A 19,269-nucleotide genomic window follows, 5' to 3' on the forward strand; every position below is an offset into this window, starting at 1 on the left:
AGACACTTCTTGGAAGATCCCAGATTTCTACTGGGGGGATGGTGGTGTTCATCCAGGAGATAAGGAAGAGAAAGAGGCGAGTGGAGAGGAAGTGAGGAAGAACGCAGGTTTGGTTTACGGTGCCTGTGAAACAAACAAGTAGTGATGTTTCTTCAAGTCACCTCTATGCGGAGGAGGCTCAAGAAAAGGCTCAGGCTCAGGATCTAAACTGGAACTCACTGGTTTAGAGATGGTAGTTGAAGGCTTATATGTAGAAATAGATGAGCTAGCCCAAAGAGAGCCTAGAGCATGAAAAGTGCAGGAACCAAAGGCAGAACAATGAAGAACACGAATAATATGTGGGAATGCCGAACAAGAAGAACCACTGTAAGGAGTGTTCAGAAGAAGGAAGAGAACCCGAAGACAGAGGAGTAAGGGAGGACAGAATTCAAAGTGGAAGAAGTACTGTAGGTAATAATGGGAAATGCTGAGAAGATAAGGACTAAAATAAGTGAATTATATTTGACAATAGGGAAGACAAGGGAAGGGCTAAGGGTAGAAGCTCCTTACAGAAGGCTTAAAGGGAATGGGAGGTGCGATTGTAGTTTATTCTCTATAACTGATGTTATGATACTCATAATGGAAAAGTCAAATTGGTCTATAAGACCTGGAATGGACAAGGGCAGTCCCTTCCCCCCCATCCCACCACTAAGTCCTGCTCTGCAGAACTGCATCCAAATTCCTATTCGTATAGCTGTTTCTATGGGGATTTATTTACACGTTCTAAATAACTTAAGACAGCCATCTCTTTTGATATTTGCCTTTTACATGTTATTAAGTTCATTTTAGGGAATATAAGGATTTAGCTCTCTTACACAGCCACATTACCTTCATATACAGAATTGTCATTCACCCCTTCCCTCAAACCTCCCAATATACTTCCAACTTATTTTGGTTAGATCAGATTTCAGTGTTCACATTATAATGATGATGTATGTATTATTCATAGCTAAGCCTTCTAATGTACTATAATTAAATTTCTTGCACACCATTTTGCCTGGATTTAATGATAAGTGAGTATGGTTTCCCCCCTTTGCTTAGTCTTCTATGTACCCATCACTAATCCTGCCAGAATTGCAAACTTTCACCCCAAAGTATGCATCTGCTCTCAGCAATGGAACATAACAAACACACCGAGTACTCTGTCTGCAGTACTTTTCCCCTTGGAGGCATGTGCCTTGAACTCTCCATCTTCTTAGCTCCAAAACTTTCAACTTCGATCTCCTTTATCACCCTCTCGAGAATTTCTTCCATTACCTACTATGTTGAATCCCCTATGCTTGTTACTTGGATTACTCTCTCTTTTAGGTAGACCTCCAGTAACCTCCTGAGAAAGGGTGCATGGGAGGTAACGTTTTTTTTAATGCTTTGCATATCTGAAAATTATTCCTACTTTGAATATCATTCATCAGAGTTTAAGTGGGAAATTAATTTTCCTCAAGATTTTGAAGGCATTGTTCATCATCTTCTAGACTGAGAAGTCTAATATCATCCCGTTTTTCAATTTTTAGTTTGCAGCTAGTTAGATTCCGGAAGCTCTTAGGATCTCAAATTTGTCCTATATTTTGAGAAATTCCAGAATGATATAGGTCTTCATCCTTCATGTTGTGCATGCAAAGCGTTGGCCCTTTTAATCTGTGAATTCCCATATTTCAGTTTTGGGACATTCTCTTGAAAAACCTTTACTTAAAACTCAACCCTTATTCAGCACTGCATCATCCACACTGGGGAATGGGGAGTCAGAATTCAGCCCTTATTGGTCATTCAAGAAATCCACACTAGGAAGATATGTATCATCTTTAGGTTGTTTGATCATCTTCAGAATGTTTGGTAAAATGGTTTCTGCTAAGAATCTGAGGCAAACTTCAACTCGGAGACATTTGCTGAGTGGGCAATTAAAAACAACTCCACCCATATCTGTGCAATAATTAAACTAGTTTTAGTGGGAGAAGGAATGGGTGAAATAGGTGATGGGTATGAAGGAGAGCACTTGTTGTGATGAGCAACAGGCGCCGTATGGAAATGCTGACTCACTATGTTATACACCTGGAACTAATATTATACCTGGAACTAATATTACTATTTAACTAATGGGTATTTAAATAATAATGCGCTGAAAATGAGTGTGACGACAGAGATAAAAATAGAAGGAACAACTGAGTATCTGTTTAAAGATTAGTTAGAGTACCCAATCCCTTCCATGCCTCAGCTCAGTGGATGGCTACCACGTCTATTCTCACCTATGCAGAAGTCTAGGATTTTCTTCTCTGGAAAGGTCTCCGAACTGTAAGACACCTTGCACATACAGTAGCCCTCACCCTCACCCTAACCATCACCCTAACACAAACCCTAGTCCTACCACTAACCTGTAACTGGAACACCTAAGCGTAACTCTTTCCCTAACCCTAACCATAAACCTAACCCTCTGGCAAGGTCTCTGAACCATAGGATACCAGGCACATAACCTTCCCCTAAACTTAACCCTTACTGTAACTCTAACCCTAACACTAGAATTGAGAAAGTGGGTTCCTGAACACAAAATAAGAAAAGCTGAGAGCAGCCGAGTTATTCTGGGGAAGATCCCAAACCTTTAAGAATTGATAATATTTCTGAAAATGGGTGTGAAGGTGGAGATAAAAACAGAAGTAACAATTGAACATCTAATTAAAGAGTATTTAGGGGCACCTGGGTGACTCAGTGGGTTAAACATCCAACTCCTGGTTTCAGCTCAGGTCATGATCTCAGGGTTGTGAGGTGGAGGCCTGCTTTGGGCTCCCCTACTCAGCAGGGAGTCTGCTTCCTGCCCCCCGCTGCTTCCCCTGCTAGTGTACACACACACATACTCTCTCTCTCTAAAATAAATAAATCTTTTTTTTAATAATTTATTTGACACAGAGAGAGAGAGAGAGAGAGAGAGAGAGCACAAGCAGCGGGAGAGTGAGAGGGAGAAGCAGACTCCCCGCTGAGCAGAGAGCCCGATGTGGCACCCAATCCCAGGACCCTGGGATCATGACCTGAGCCGAAGGCAGATGCTTAACTGACTGAGCCACCCAGGAGCCCCTAAATAAATAAACCTTTTTTTAAAAAAAGAGTATTTAGAGCTCTAAGTCACTCCCTTGCCTCAGCTTGGTGGATGGATGCCATGTCTAATCACACCCAAGCAGAAGTCTGGAGAGGTCTCTGAACTGCAGGATACCAGGCTCATACCAAAACCCTAACCTGAACCGTAACATTACCCCTAACCCCTAACCCTAACCAACATCCTATGGAGTGGTCTCCGAACAGCAGTATACAAGGCCCATACCCTCACCCTGGCCCTAATCCTAACCCTCACCCTTTCCCCAGTCCTATCCTGAACCCTAACCCTAGATGTGAGGGGGAAAAGAAAAAGGGAGAAGTGGCATATATATACAATGGAATATTACTCAGCCATAAAAAAGTATGAAATCTTGGCATTTGCAACGACCTGGATAGGGCTAGAAAGTATGATGCTAAGTGAAATAAGCCATTCAGAGAAGCACAAATACCATATGATTTCACTTATATATGGAATTTAAGAAGAAATACAAGTGAACAAAGGGATAAAAAAAAGAGAAAGAGGCAAACCATATAACAGCCTCTTAACTACAGAAAACAAATGGATGGTTACCAGAGGGAAGGTAGGTGGGTGGGGGGATGGCGGAAATAGGGGATGGGGATTAAGGAATGTACTTATGTGATGAGCACTGGATGTTGTATGGAAGTGTTGAATTACTATATTATACAAATGAAACTAATAGTACTGTATGATAAGTGGAGTAAAAATAAAACCTTTCAAAAAATAAAAAATAAATTAAGTTCTAATTGGTACAAATTCACTCTCAAATACCAAACAAGCCACTTTAAAGATGGGGAGAGAAATTTCACTAACCAATTGTACAGTACCGCTCCTAGTGCTGTAACCTGTCTGATATTTGGACCAGCTTTCTAGCAGCTTGAATTTGGCTCTTCATTAAGTTAGTCTAGGAAATAGACATTGCCTTTGTTTCTTTGTTGCTAGATATCATGACCCAGCTCCCAGATTCAATCAGAGCCTTGCTACTCAAAGTATTATTATTACCTAGGAATGTGTCAGAAATGTAGAAACTTGGGCCCCACCTCAACCTTACTGAATCAGAATTTGCATTTTAACAAGATCCTCAAGTGATTCCTATGCACATTCAACTTGGAGAAGCAGTGATATGGGTCGTGGACATCTTTGAGAATCAGACAGAAGATGAAGACCAGAAATCTCAGACTAGAAGCTACGCAGGTGATGGAACTGGAAAGGGGCAGGTGGGGACTTTTAGCAACTGGGGAAAGCAGGCTCTAAGTGTCCACAGGGAGCAGCTACTTCGCTCCAAGAAACATTTGTCCAGAGGGAATGCAGGATCAGTATTCTTAGATTTTTCAGTTTTCCAAAAGAAGTGAGTAGTGTGGATTTTCTTTAATGTATTGAATCAAAATTTACATTTTGGAAACCAATTCAATTTCAAAATTATGGGGCAAATAAATCACATCACAGGCTAGTCTTTGTCAAGGTTGATAACTTGTGTCTTCTGTTAGACCCTGTCCCCAGAGAAGTACACATACGCACCTAGAAACACACAGTTCAGTGGTGTCCATTAGAGCTCTGTACCGTGATGCTTGTGCGTCAGTGTGACAGCCATTGGTCATATGAGGCTACTGAGGACTTGAAATTGGCAAAAGTGACTCAGGAATTGAATTCCTAATTTTATTTAATTTTAATAAGTTTATACTTAAGTAGCCACATGTATTTAGTGGTTACCACATCAGGCACACAGATAGAGAGCCCACAGACCATGGGTTAAAACTCTTCTCAGGGTGGCAGGAGGGGTGAAATAAAGGGGATTAAGAGTGCACTTATCATGATGAGCACTGAGTAATGTATACAATTGTTAAATCACTATATTGTACACCTGAAACTAAAGTAACACTGTATGTTAACTATACTTCAATAAAAAACAAACAAACCAAAAAACCTAAATGCCTATCAGATGTTTATTTTCCCAAACAAGCTTTCCTTTTGAGGCAGTTCTTTATTTAGTTAATATGGAGGTTCTCAACCTCAGCTGCTGTGGGAGACCAATAAAATGGCCCCAAAGACAGTAGGTCCTATTCCTGGAACCTGTAAATATTACCTTATTTGGAGAAAAGGTCTCTGCAGGAGTGAACAAAATAGGGATCCTGAGATGGGGCGGGGGCGGGGATTACCCTTGATTTTTTGGGTAGGCCTTAAAAGCAATTACATGCAGCCTTACCAGAGGGAGAAAAGGAAAGACTTGAGGATGCTGGCCTTAAAGACTGGGGTGAGGCAGCCATAAGCCACAGACTGCTGGCAGCCACCAGAAGCCGTAAGAGGAAAGGACTGGATTCTTCCCTAGAGCCTCCAGAGGGAGTGCGGCTCAGCTGACATCTTGATTTTGGCCAGTGCCACTGATTTCAGACTTTGGGCCTCCAGAACTGTTGTTTTAAGGCACCAATTTTGTGGTTGTTATAGCAGCCCTAAGAAACTAATATAGCTGCCCACTGGAATTGCCTGGGGAGCTTTACCTACCTACATTAGTTTATTTAATCTTCTTCCAACGAGATGACTATTGTGATCCCTATTTTGTAATGAGACAAGGATTAGCAAATTTTAGGAACTTACCCACAGCTGGCTTGTGGCAGAGTTGAGGAGTGAACCCAGGTCTGTCTGCTCACTTCTGGAAACAGTGAACAAGGAAGAGGGAAATATCCAAGATGACTTCTAAGACTTCTGCCTGGAATACGGAGCCAACAGGAGTTTCACTATCAAAGAAGGAATCTGAGAAGAATGGCAGTTGAGGGTGTAAGTATGGGAAGATAAACTCAGTCTGGGATGCTTCCTTAGTTGTTTTCCTAACTTGATACTTCATTCTTGTCTTCCACAAAGGGACACATGGCTCACTCATCCAAACTCTCACAGCTATTCAGTATGTACGCACACTTGGACTTCCTACACACACTCTCCACCACCCTCTTGGAAACCATAGCTCCATTGTAGGCAAATTGCCTTTTATTTCTAAACCTAACTCTCTAACTCAGGATCCTTGTAGAAACATGGCAGCTTGTCTCTAACATACTTCTTCATGCTTCTTTAGGCAAGGAAAAAAATGAGTGTGTGTACAGATGGATACAGATCCACACCTGTAAAAGTTTCTAACCAGATGGAGAGTAAATATGTTGGGATAAAGAAATACAGTGATTGGGACGCCTAATTGGCTTAGTCCATGGAGCATGCAACCCTTGATCTTGGGGTTGTGAGTTTGAGCCCCATGTTGGGTGTAGAGATTACTTAAAAATAAAATCTTAAAAAAAAAAAAGAAATACAGTGATGAAGAAGAAAAGTAGAAGAGTGAATATAATATTATAGAGTGACTGCCCTCTTCACTGCATTAATAAGTGGTTTATGAAATTCATAGGGAGTTTAATATGCTTATATAAGGGAAGCATTCAGGTATATGGCATGTTTGATATTTATTTTTACATAATCTCATAAAATGTCCAATTATGTAGAGGGTATTGATTATCACCTATTATTCAGCCTCAGATTCAATCTACTGAAAATTCTCCTCAAATGTCCACATAACCCACTGTCAAACCTGCTCATACCATCTTTTAAAAAATTTACCTAAATGATACACTATCCAATCATCTGTCAGTCTGCCCACCAAGCAAGCATTAGCATCCTAATGTTTCCTGATCTGCCTCCATCCTCACTCCCTCTGCACTAGTTCAGATCTCCAACAGCTGCCGTCCAGATCTTCACAATAGTTTCAGAGCTGGTCACCCTGCCTTGAGTTTTGTCTCCTCCCAAATCCAACCTTCACATTGCCATCACAGAGTTCTATCTGAACTGCAGATAGGCTTGTGCCACTTACTCCAGATCCTACTTCAAATTTTAGTTCATAGCCTTTTACCTGGCCTGCCACATCTTTTAAAGCAAGCTACTTCTTTCTTCATCCTCACCCTGAGCCTCTCATGGCTTGCCATCCATCGATCTCAGCAAATATAAAATTTCTGCACTGGCTCCTCAGTTTGGACTACATGGCACTCAGCTTTCCCCCATCAATCCCAGTCTCACTCTCTCCACCTCTCCCCCCTGCCCCAGCACCTTCTTTCTTTGTGCTTTTATAGCATCCTGTAGATAGCTCCATCAGAACATCTGCCACGTTGTTCACAACCGTCAGTTTATACACCCTTCTTCTTAGTCTATCGGTTCCTAAAAAGCAAGAATCTCGGGGCGCCTGGGTGGCTCAGATGGTTAAGACTCTGCCTTCAGCTCAGGTCATGATCCCAGGGTCCTGGGATCGAGTCCCACATCGGACTCCTTGCTCAGCGGAGAGCCTGCTTCTTCCTCTCCCTCTGGACCTCCCCCTGCTCATGCTCTGTATCTCTCTGTCTCAAATGAATAAATGAAAAAATCTTTAAAAAAAAAAAAAAAGAGCAAGAATCTGTATATTACATTTGAATTCTCAGTTAGTACCATGCATCTGGTATATAGTAGATGTGCTCTCTACTAGGACCTTGTTCCTGCTAATTTTTCACTCTGCCCCCAAAAGTAAAAAAATAAAAGGCAAACAAAACCTGTGCTTTATCAAACATACTGTGAAACTTTCATAAGTTTTTTAGATGTTTTTTTAACTTCAGCTTTGGGAATGATCTGCATATCTAGTGGAATCCAAATCCATCAATTCACTCCTGACCTCTTGCCAAATCCTATTGCTTTTCACAGTTCCTTACTCTCTTTGCAGCTTTCAACTGTTGTCCATGTTCTCCTTCAACTACCTTCTATGACTTCACACCATTGTCAGGCATTGACCGCTCTTGTTTCAGATGCCTCGTTGCCTTGATTAAATTAACCTACCTACCATCAGAGTAAACACATTCTTGTCTGCACTTTTGGGCTATCTTGCTATTTGTGTTAGCAGCTGCCTCAACAAAAAATCTTATTCTGTGAAAGTCCCCTATTGATGCAAGAATTTCTTCAAATTTAAAGTCCTGGTAGATTAATTAAGATACAGGTTTCTCCCCTAACCCTCTAGGTCTGGGGGCACCTGGGTGGCTCAGTTGTTAAGCATCTGCCTTCGGCTCAGGTCATGATCCCAGGGTCCTGGGATCCAGCCGGGCATCAGGCTCCCTGCTCTGCAGGAAGCCTGCTTCTCCCTCTCCCACTCCCCCTACTTGTGTTCCCGCTCTGTCAAATAAATAAATAAAATCTTTAAAAAAAAAAACAAAACCCTCTAGGTCTGGTATAGACAGAATAAAGCAGCCTCTTCTCCCTTTATTTCAGACTCCAGTATTGGCATACTTTTTGCGGGGAGAGATCATGCCCAGGGTTTTTTTCCTGTTACTGTTGTTTATTAATTAGCAAGTTGTTTTTAAGCATCCTCCGTTCTCTTCCTAATTCCCTACTTCCCTCCACAAGTACATTTTCCAAGAGTCCCTATGGAAAGTGTTTGGAAGAGGAAGCCAATACGTGGCCTTGTAGCTCATTTAGCCCCAAATTTATTCTTAAATTTACTTAAGATTATCTGAGGAAAAAAAAATATATGCCAAAATACGTGTGCAGGTGGGTTCTCACCTTTTTAAGGGCCATTAGGTTCTCCTGTGAAAGCATGGGGCAGGGGTGAGGGGGTCAAACCTGTTCCTTAAAACAGCACTATCTGGAGCAAAACCCCAGTGGCGCGGATATTAGAGGCAAGTTGTACTTAAAGGTAGAAAGTGCAGGAGTCTTCCCTCTCTGTGATCGTGGGCAAGTCACGAAACTTTGGGGCTTATTTCTTGTAAACTGGGAATAACCTTACGGGGTTATTGAGAGAGTAAATGGAATAACATAAGTAGAAGCACTATGAGAAACAACAACGCCGGTTTATGTGAACAGGGACGCCGAGCAGCCGGATTCCCACCCGTCGGGGTTATCCCCTTCCCCTAACTCTGGGGCCGCGTCACACTGAAAGCCCGCGGCGGCGGCGGTGGCGGCGGCTCGTCTCCATGGCAACCGCTGCTCCATCCCGGGCCGGCCCCCAACCCGGCCACGGGGACCGGAAGCAGCTTCCAATCCGGCGCTTCCCCGGCGTCTTCCGGATAACGCGGGGTCGCTCTTCCCGGTCGGGAGGTGAGAATCGAGGCCTCTTCTGAGCCCCTAGGCCGCGGGGAGAAGCGTCCCCACCCGGGGGTGGGAGGAGGCGGCCACGCACCCCGCCACCACCGCGAAGCAGCCTTCCCGGCTCCTCCCTCCGCGCCCGCCCTCTTTATACCCGCCCCGACTCCTGTCGCCCCTGGCGCTTCCCGCGGCTCCTACCTGGTCTCGCACCTCCTTGCCCCTCACCGCGGGTCCGCGCGCCCCTCCCTTCGTCCTCCCCGCGCAGCCCCGCGGCGCCTGCCGCCGCAGCCGAACCCGCTCGGCTCCCAGCCGGCGCGCGCTCACCTGCGCTCGGCGCAGCGTCCCCAGCGCCCGCGCGCCGCCCGCAGTCTCGCGGAGCCGGGACCCGCGCGGGAGGGGCGCTGGCGGGGCGGGGCGGGGCAGGTGGGCGACGCGTCCGAGGGCCCTCGGGCGCCAGCCCTCCGCGAGCCGGCCCGCTGGAGGAGGGATTTTGGAGTGAGACTCGGTCCTCTGCGGAAGGACCCGGATTCGGGGCTCTCCGCGAAGCCTCCGCTCCACGGAGCCGGTTCGTTATCAGCTCGCGTGCGGTGTTGGGGGTTCGGGCTCCCCGTCTCCTGTGTAGCGCCGAGAGCTGTTGTGCGGGCGGCACGTGTCGGCGGCTGGTGCTGAAGAGGCAGAGTGCGCCCCGGCCGCCCCTCTCTCTCCGTGACTTCCAGAGGCTTAATTTAGGGTCCCTCAATGTAACGCCCCCAAACGGCTTCCAAACTCATGGCCTCAACCCTTCCCGCCGCTCAGGTCTCGACCCTAGAGTCTGTCCCGGCCCAATATCGTCCGGTCTGCTGCTCCTTCTCTGCCCTGGGACCCGGCCTCCGGCCTCTTGACCACGCAGCACCGTGGGTAAGTGGATGGCCTGGATTCAGACCCCAGCCCTGCCCCTCCGTGGTCACGCTACCTGAGCTTGCCTTGTTAGGTTCCTCATCTACAACGCGGGCGTGAAAATAACCATACAGGGCTTTTGAGAGGTTTTAAATAAGTTTATATTTAAGGTGCTGATAACAGTGCGTGGTAAATTATCTGTGTGTCATTTGTTATCACTTGCTACATTGCAATCACTTTTGTATCATTTATTTGGTAACATTGTTGTCTCTCTCTTAATATAAGCTTTAAGGAGCCACAGGCTTTGTTCAGGTCACTCTGTATCTTTGGTGCCTAAGACAGCGCTTGATGAAGTGGGGGGGGGGGAATGGTAGATTGCCTAAAGAGGAAAAACAGGGGCACATTTAAGATTTTTTAATTATTCATCAGTTACCAGTGATGCATATACTAAAATGGTGCTAAAAGTGTCTTTCTAACCTCTTTCTGCTATGACACTTGGGGAAATTGCTGCCCTCATACATCACTCTGTTGCTGTTGACATTGTGGATTGATAAACAATCTTTTCTGTAATTCATTTCATAATACATAGCAATCCATTTGCCACTCTCCTTTGAGCCCAATTAAGCCAAGTCCTTGGGATATCCTTGAATAACTTGGGGAAAAAGAATATATTCCTGAAAATGTGCATTCCAGCATTATTTATGATAGTAAAAATTAGGAACAACCTAAATATTCTATGATAAAGGTAAATAATAAAGATGTTATGGATCAGAAGCGGAAGTGAATATGAATTAATGGAAGCACATTAAGATGGAGGAATATGCAATTACTTTTTCTTTTGAATGGTTCCTTTACTGTCAAAATAGTATTGTTTTAATACTACTTGATAGTATTAAACCTAATGTTATATTTAATACTGTTTAATAGTAAACGTTGAAAAAATCCACACGAAACTACTTCTCTCATGAGACTATTTCTTAGCACTCTTTGCAGCAGGCTAGAAAAAAAATTAATTGGCTCTTTGAGCCTGCCCCAGAGTCATAATTTTTCTCGAGCTTCCCTTATTTCTGCTCTCCAGGAGTTCCTGCACAATCCTGGCTGATCCCTTATTGTGATACTTAGTCAGCCTCGTGTGCATGATGTGCAGAATAGTGTGCATGATTTGCAGAATAAATTGGGAATTACTCATGCATATGAATTAATGCATCTTAGCTCTTAGATTCTCTTAAGGAAGTATTCTTTGAAAGTGTGGTTTATTTATTTTTGGTTTTGTTTTGTTTTAAAGATTTTATTTATTCATTTGACAGAGATAGATACAGTGAGAGAGGGAACACAAGCATGGGGAGCAGGAGAGGGAGAAGCAGGCTTCCCGCAGAGCAGGACGCCCGATGCGGGGCTCGATCCCAGAACCCTGGGATCATGACCTGAGCCGAAGTCAGACACTTAACGACTAAGCCACCCAGGCGCCCCGAAAGCGTGGTTTATACTAAGATTAAGGGCAATACTTGCCGTATAGTCTGTTTCTAATCTTAGATGTATTGTTCTAAGAAACATTTGTCCATGTCATGTTCCCACTTGTTTGTTTTTCTTTTTTTTTTTTAAGATTTTATTTATTTATTTGACAGAGAGAGAGAGACAGTGAGAGAGGGAACACAAGAAGGGGCAGTGTGACAGGGAGAAGCAGGCTTCCCGCTGAGCAGGAAGCCCGATGCGGGGCTCAATCCCAGGACCCTGGGATCATGACCTGAGGCGAAGGCAGAGGCTTAAGGACTGAGCCACCCAGGCGGCCCCCCCCTCCCGCCAACTTGTTTCTTTAATCATATTTAAGGAGTGTCCTTAAGGAAAACTTCACCTTCTTGAAGATTAAAGCCTACCTCTCTGTTCCCAGTCCAAATGTCTGCAAAGCTGAGCAAGTCATCACTCCTTCCACAAACTGCAGAGGAGTCTGACAGCATTCTGATAGTGAAGATGGAAGAGGAAGAGCAGGCCTGTGATCTGGACTCCAGCCTCCCCTGGAGCCACTCCTGCAGCCCAGAGACCTTCCGCCAGCGTTTTAGGCGGTTTGGCTGCTCTGATTCCGCGGGGCCCCGGGAGGCCCTGAGCCGGCTCTGGGAGCTTTGCCATCAGTGGCTGCGGCCGGCGGTGAACTCCAAGGAGCAGATCCTGGAGCTGCTGGTGCTGGAGCAGTTTCTGAGCATCCTGCCTGAGGAGCTGCAGATTTGGGTTCAGCAACATAGTCCAAAAAGCGGCGAGGAAGCTGTGACCCTGTTGGAAGAGCTGGAGAAAGAACTTGATGAGCCAACTGAGCAGGTAAAAAGGCATCTGGTGGGGGTGAGTGACCAGGTTGAGTTCGGAGCTCTGGGGCATCGCTGGGAGTAGAGCTCTCAAACTGTACTCCTACTCAGCACACTAAACACGTAGGGTAGTGAATGTCCTCCCGCCTGTGCCGGAAAACAGAGTGTGGCTCTGCTTTCTTCCTCCCTTTTCCTGAATCCCAGGATATTTTTCTGTGTAGTTTCTTCTCTATTATTTTTTTTATTTTATATTTTTTTAAGATTTTATTTATTTGTTAGAGAGAGAGCCCAAGCAGGGGGAGTGACCGAGGGAGAGGGAGAAGCAGACTCTCTGCCGAGCAGGGAGCCCAATGCAGGGCTCGATCCCAGGACCCCGGGCTCATGACCTGAGCCGAAGGCAGACGCTTAAGCCAGAGCCACCCAGGCGCCCCTTCTTCTCTATTATTTTATCCCAAAGTCCCAACAAGATTCCCTTCTTCAGCCTCAGTTATACCTAACTGCCTCCAGGTCTTTTTTGGACAAAGTGAGGACATGCCTGCAGAGAAGCTGACAGCCGGGGAGATCACTCAGGAGCCCCCACGTAGCCGGATCAAGCCCGGAAAGCAGCCGCTGCCATGGGCATCCCCGGAGTTTCGCTCAAGACAAAAAGGTGAGGGGCGGGATTCAGTTCATGGTGGGGACAAAGGTGGCCTCTCAGCCCACCACACACGTCTCAGCTGCTTTCGGCAAGCGGTCTCAAATCTCCCCTCCTGCCTCCTCGTCACCATGGGGACTTCCACCATTAGATGTTGTGCTAATGATCATTCTCAGTGTTTTGTTCTTGTTTTTTTCCCAGAGAGTCTTACGATATCTTTCAGATTTTTAAATCCTTTACATCATCTCCATGGGGATTTTCAAACCTTTTTTGAAGAAGCATGACCCTTGGGGCGCTTGGGTGGCTCAGTCAGTTAAACGTCTGCCTTCGGCTCAGGTCCTGCTCCTTGTGTCCTGGGATCGAGCCCCACATTGGGCTCCCTGCTCAGTGGGGAGTCTGCTTCTCCCACTTCCTCTGCCCCTCTCTCTGTGTGTGCTCATGCTCTCTCTCTCTCTCAAATAAATAAATAAAATCTTTTTAAAATTTTTTAAAATTTATTTATTTGAGAGAGAGAGAAATAGCATGAGAGGGGAGAGGGTCAGAGGGAGAAGTAGGATCCCCGCTGAGCCTGGAGCTCGATGCGGGGCTGGATCCCAGGACTCCGGGATCATGACCTGAGCCGAAGGCAGTCACTTAACCGACTGAGCCACCCAGGTGCCCAATAAGTAAATAAAATCTTTAAAAAAAAAAATAAGAAAGCATGGCCCTTTTCTGAAATGAAATGTTGCCTGGAGTCCCAGTATATAAAACAGATGAAAGCACAGCTACTGACGCAGGAACAAGCAGCGTCCATCCACAAGGGCTCCAACTTGGCCTGTCCCCCCTGAGGGACCCCAGAGGCACAGTCTAAAGACCACTAGTCTACCTCATCATTTTCTGTCTAGCTTCTTGCTTGGTTACTGGTGGCATCCAGTGTTAAAATCACCATACTGCTGCTAAGATGACTTTACCCTCACACCCTAAACTGATCTCTGTTGCTGCCTGCATCACTTTTTACAAAAGTGCTCCAAAATGGCTGCACGGCAACCTGTTCTTCTGTTGCAGATACTCAGAAGGTAAGTGCTGTGGGACAAAAGCAAAGCAGAATAAGGGGAATAGGTTTTACTAAACAAAGTAGGGACAGAGTCTTATTTAATAAAGTGGCGGAGAAAGCCTCTTTGATGAGCGACATTTGAGCAGAGACCTTCCTTCTAGATGATCATGCTGGATAAAATGGGAGTCAGAAATGAAGAGGGAAACCCCACTTGGGAGGATCTCCCCTTCTCCCCCCAGCACGGCTTCCATATTCCACAGGGCAGGGTTAGAGTTTTTCCAAGGTACTTTTTTTTTTTAATTAATTTTATTTTATTATGTTATGTTAGTCACCATACATTACATCATTAGTTTTTGATGTAAGGTACTTTTGATAAGAAAATATAGGAAAAACAAAATACAAAAATTTAGAGACTTAGAAAGTATTTCTCTTAATTGACAAGTACCTGCTCCCAAGAGGCTTGTACCAGGCACTTAACACCTCCAGTCTAGCAGTTGTCTTGGCTTAACTAGAGAGCAATGAAAGTCTTTTCACACTGCATCAGGATCAGGAGGGAACCACCCCTACCTCAGCAGCTTTTTCTGGTAGTGACAGCAAAAGTAATCAGCCTCAAAGCCAGGTCTTGGGACCCCAGGGTTGACAAGAACTACGTTCTACCTCTGAATGTCCTCACAGAGGCCTTTCTTACATTTTTTATTTTGTTTTATTTTTTACATTTTATGTTTTTCACCATGATGACTGTACTCTTTAATCCCCATCCCCTATTTCCCCTATCCCCCCACTTCCCTACCTGGTAACTGATGGTCTGGTAACCATCAGTTTGTTCTCTGTAGTTAAGAGTCTGTTTCTTGGTTTGTCTCTCTCTCTTTTTTTTCCCTTTATTCATTTGTTTTGTTTCTTAAATTCCACATGTGAGTGAAATCATATGGTATTTGTCTTTCTCGGACTGACTTATTTCACTTCCCATAATACTCTCTAGCTTCATCCATGTCATTGCAAATGGCAAGATTTCATTCTTTTTTATGGCTGAGTAATATTCCTGTGTGTGTGTGTGTGTGTGTGTGTGTGTGTGTGTGTGTGTACACATCACATCTTCTTCCTCCATTCATCTATAGATGGACACTTGGGCTGTTTCCATAGTTTGGCTACTGTAAATAATGGTGCTATAAAATAGGGGGTGCGTGTATCCCTTTGAATTAGTGTTTTTGTATTTGTTGGGTAGATAACCAGTAGTGCAATTCCTGGATTATAGAGTAATTCTATTTTTAGTTTTTCGAGGAACCCTCATACTGTTTTCCACAGTGGCTGCAGCAGTTTGCATTCCCACCAACAGTGCAAGAGACTTCCTTTGTCTCCACATCTTCACTAACACTTTTTCTTGTGTTTTTGATTTTAGCCATTCTTACAAGTGTGAGGTTGTATCTCACTGTAGTTTTGATTTGTATTTCCCTGATGATGGGTAATGTTAAGCATCTTTTCATATGTGTTGGCCGTCTATATGTCTTCTTTGGAGAAATGTCTGTTCTTGTCTTCTGCTCATTTTTAAATTGGATTATTTGTTTTTTGGGTGTTGAGTTGTGTAAGTTCTTAATATATTTTGGATACTAACCTTTTATCAGATATGTAATTTGCAAATATCTTCTGCCATTCAGTAGGTTGCCGTTTAGTTTTGTGGATTGTTTCCTTTGCAGTGCAGAAACTTTTTATTTGATGTACTTCCAGTAGTTTATTTTTGGTTTTGTTTCCCTTGCCTCAGGAGACATATCTAGAAAAATGTTGCCTATGGCTGATGTCAGAGAGATTACTGCCTTTGTTCTCTTCAAGGATTTTTATGTTTTCAGGTCTCACATGTAGGTCTTTAATACATTTTTGAGTTTATTTTTGTGTATGATGTAAGAAACTGGTCCAGTATCATTCTTTTGCATGTAGCTGTCCAGTTTTCCCAACACTTTGTTGAAGAGGCTGTCCTTTTCCCATTGTATATTCATTCCTCCTTTGTGGAAGATTAATTTACCATAAAAGTATAGGTTTATTTCTGGGTTTTCTGTCCTCTCTCATTGATATATGTGTTTATTTTTGTGCTAGTACCATACTGTTTTAATTACTGTCACTTTGTAATATAACTTGAAATCTGGAATTGTGATACCTCGAGTTTTGTTTTTCTTTTTCAAGAGTGCTTTGGCTATTTAAGGTCTTTCATGGTTCCATACAAATTTTAGGATTGTTCTAGTTCTGTGAAAATTGCTGTTAGTATTTTGATAGGGATTGCATTAAGTCTGTAAATTGCTTTGGGTAGTATAGACATTTTAACAATGTTTGTTCTTCCAACCCACGAGCATGGACTGTCTTTCCATTTCTTTGCATTGTCTTGAATTTCTTTCATCAGTGTTTTATAGTTTTCAGAGTACAGGTCTTCCACATCTTTGGTTAAATTTATTCCTAGATCTTTTATTGTTTTTGGTTCAGTTGTAAATGAGATTGCTTTCTTAATTTCACTTTCTGCTGCTTCATTATTAGTGTATAGGAATGCAGCAGATTTCTGTACATTGATTTGTATCCTGCGACTTTACTGAACTCATGTATCAGTTCTAATAGTTTTTTGGTGGAGTCTTTAGAGTTTTCTAGATAAAGTATCAGTCATATGCAAATAATGAGAGTTTTACTTCTTCCTTACCAACTTGGAGCCTTTTATTTCTTTATGTTGTCTGACTGCTCTGGCTAAGACTTCAGTACTTTGTTGAATAAAAGTGGCGAGAGTGGACATCCTTGGATTTTGATGGTAGGGACCAGACATTGAAGTCACTTTGGAATTTGAGCTATCAAAAATGAATTTGAGACAGAATCCTTACCATTTACAAAATGATTTCTGTTTACACCAGTAACAATGCCATTCAGCTAGTACTATAAAATACATATAAGAGTAGAGGTTTTTTGTAAATGGGTACTCTGCTACCCTTGATTTATTTGAGATGTCAGTTATCCTAATCTATAATCCTCCCCCTTTCCCCCCTAATTTGTATTTCTGACCATATTTCCATATTCATTCTTGACCCCTTGGCTTTCTTCATTTCATTTATCATTATTAAACTTTTATTTATTGACCTTCATACTGAGTCTTGTTTATTACTACCCACTGCCACATCTGGCTCCTCTCCATCGGTTGCTTCTCTGCTTCTCCCATAATTCCTCATCCTCTAGTCCCTTTTCTTCCAGATATTTTTTTCAGTCTCTGATATAGCTTTTTACTCTACTCACCATTCTACCTTTTGCATGGAGCTTTTCGTCTTTATAGTTGACTGTCTCCTCAATATATAAATCTTTCCTTTTTGCCTTATGATCTTCTCAATGTTTTGTGACTTCCTGTCTCCATCTTCCACATCGTGGTGCTATTTTATAAACATGCTAGCCAATAAATAATCCATATATATTTCCTTTGGATCATTCTATTTGCCTTTCTTTCTTTCTGAACAGAAAAGAAAGAGAGTTCTGTCAACAGAACTGGTGACATTGCTTTTCTGTGTATTATTTCAGTTAAAGACCCGAAAACTATAAATGTGAATTCAGCTTTGACGCAAAAGACTTCTCCAGGCATGGAGCTGCATTACACCGTTTCTAACACCCTTCCTGTGGATGCTCCCCAGAGTTGCACGTATAGAAGAGGCAGTGAACAAGATGGCAAGTTTGAAAGAAGACAGAGAAACCCTTTTGGAAAAAAACAACACAAGTGTGATGAATGTGGCAAAGTGTTCAGTCAGAGCTCAGCCCTTATCCTCCATCAGAGAATCCACAGTGGGGAGAAACCTTACGCATGTGGCGTGTGCGCAAAGGCTTTCAGCCGGAGTGCCGTCCTGATTCAGCATCGAAGAACGCACACTGGGGAAAAACCCTACAAGTGTCATGAATGTGGCAAAGCCTTTAGTCAGAGCTCAAATCTTCTCAGACATAGGAAAAGACACACGAAAGAAAAAGTCCCATCAGTGTTGTAAGGGAATCAAAGCATTTGCTCAGACCTTTTTCAGCAGGAAAAGACACAAAGCACAAACACTCCTTTAGTATTTCAGTGGGCACTAGTTTGCTTTCAAAAGTCATAAAAGCTACAGGAGAGAATGTAAAATATCTTCTGTCAACGTTGTTTGCTCTTCTGCTTATCAATACAGTGTCAATTCAGATGTTTGAGATTTTTGTGAAAGCTTAATTTGGATTTCCATCCCTAGGGCAGCTCTTGAACAGACATTCTCAAACATGTTCTATTTCCATTACTAACACAAATAATGAACTAGTACATTTCTTTTTAGACAAATTTTCCCTGTTGAGAAGGAATGTGTGAGTTACTCAGGATTAAAATAAGTATTTTCCCCCATTCCATAACTTGAGCATTGGAGTTCCCAGACCAAAGATTAGAGCATTTAAAAAATTTTTACCATTTGTTTTTTGTTACCAGACTCAAAATATGAGAATAGGATTGAGGAGGCCCAAAAGAATGTGTACCTTCAGACCAAGGCTGAAATGTCCAGAGTCATTGTTGGGGGGTAGATGAGTAAAGGCATTTAATCTCTTATGAAAATTCACAAAAGCCTACACTATTGATGATACTAAGTAGGCTTTTTTTTTTTTTTAAGACTTATTTTGAGAGAGAGAGAGTATGTGAGTGGGGAGAGGGGCAGAGGGAGAGAGATTCTCAAGCTGACTCCCCTGCTGAGCGAGGAGCCCACAACCCTGAGATCATGACCTGAGCCAAAATCCAGAGTCAGATGCCTAACCAAATGAGCCACCCAGGCGCCCGCTAAGTAGTTTTCTATGTAGGGAAAAAAAATCTCCTTTACAATGTAATTTGGAAATAATTCAGTGAAAACAGCAAGATGGCTCTACACGCCTTAGGTAAGGGCATAAACATAAGGAATGTTATAATAAACAGGGCTATCTATGGGTGCTTGTATAAAGTTCATGATCATGTTAAAATGAAAAGAGGGGCGCCTGGGTGGCTCAGTCGTTAAGCATCTGCCTTCAGCTCAGGTCATGATCCCAGGGTCCTGGGATCAAGTCCCTCATCGGACTCCTTGCAAAGCGGGGAGTCTGGTTCTCCCTCTCCCACTCCCCCTGCTTGTGTTCCCTCTCTCGCTGTGTCTCTCTGTCAAATAAATAAAATCTTAAAAAAAAAAAAATGAAAAAAGGGAGGTGAAGAAAGACTGTCCAAATAAGACTGATAGAACACGAATATGAGCAAGTG

At 43.3% G+C, this 19,269-nt stretch overlaps 1 protein-coding gene and 1 long non-coding RNA gene across 3 annotated transcripts in view; one reads left to right on the plus strand and one right to left on the minus strand.

Annotated features, from left to right (window-relative positions):
• The window catches only part of LOC116642839, a 69,860-nt gene extending 60,267 nt beyond the window's left edge, over positions 1-9,593 (minus strand). Inside the window, exons 1-2 of the long non-coding RNA XR_004301398.1 lie at positions 9,530-9,593; positions 5,729-5,840 (exon numbers count right to left, since the gene is read on the minus strand). This is a non-coding gene — a long non-coding RNA (uncharacterized LOC116642839). The remainder of the gene's footprint in view (positions 1-5,728; positions 5,841-9,529) is intronic.
• ZNF396 (zinc finger protein 396) lies at positions 9,131-18,689 on the plus strand. Of its 2 annotated transcripts, XM_032421434.1 has the most exons (5): positions 9,131-9,217; positions 10,001-10,102; positions 11,970-12,391; positions 12,883-13,024; positions 17,574-18,689. In XM_032421434.1, the coding sequence occupies exons 3-5, from the start codon at positions 11,975-11,977 to the stop codon at positions 18,026-18,028; spliced, it is 1,014 nt and encodes a 337-aa protein (XP_032277325.1). In that variant the 5' UTR covers positions 9,131-9,217; positions 10,001-10,102; positions 11,970-11,974; the 3' UTR covers positions 18,029-18,689. The 2 variants fall into 2 exon arrangements, with proteins under 2 accessions (XP_032277325.1, XP_032277326.1); XM_032421435.1 differs by lacking the exon at positions 9,131-9,217 and having other exon boundaries at positions 9,648-10,102.
• Positions 18,690-19,269: the final 580 nt, after the last annotated feature.

This window comes from Phoca vitulina, unplaced genomic scaffold, assembly GCF_004348235.1.
Source record: "Phoca vitulina isolate PV1807 unplaced genomic scaffold, GSC_HSeal_1.0 scaffold24, whole genome shotgun sequence".
NCBI lineage: Eukaryota > Metazoa > Chordata > Mammalia > Carnivora > Phocidae > Phoca > Phoca vitulina.

Bases quoted from the DNA above. Each gene is read 5' to 3' on its own strand.
- ZNF396 (XM_032421434.1), top strand. From the start codon at position 11,975: ATGTCTGCAAAGCTGAGCAAGTCATCACTCCTTCCACAAACTGCAGAG. The intron at 12,392-12,882 runs GTAAAAAGGCAT...AACTGCCTCCAG, and splicing joins TTGATGAGCCAACTGAGCAG to GTCTTTTTTGGACAAAGTGA. The intron at 13,025-17,573 runs GTGAGGGGCGGG...GTATTATTTCAG, and splicing joins GTTTCGCTCAAGACAAAAAG to TTAAAGACCCGAAAACTATA.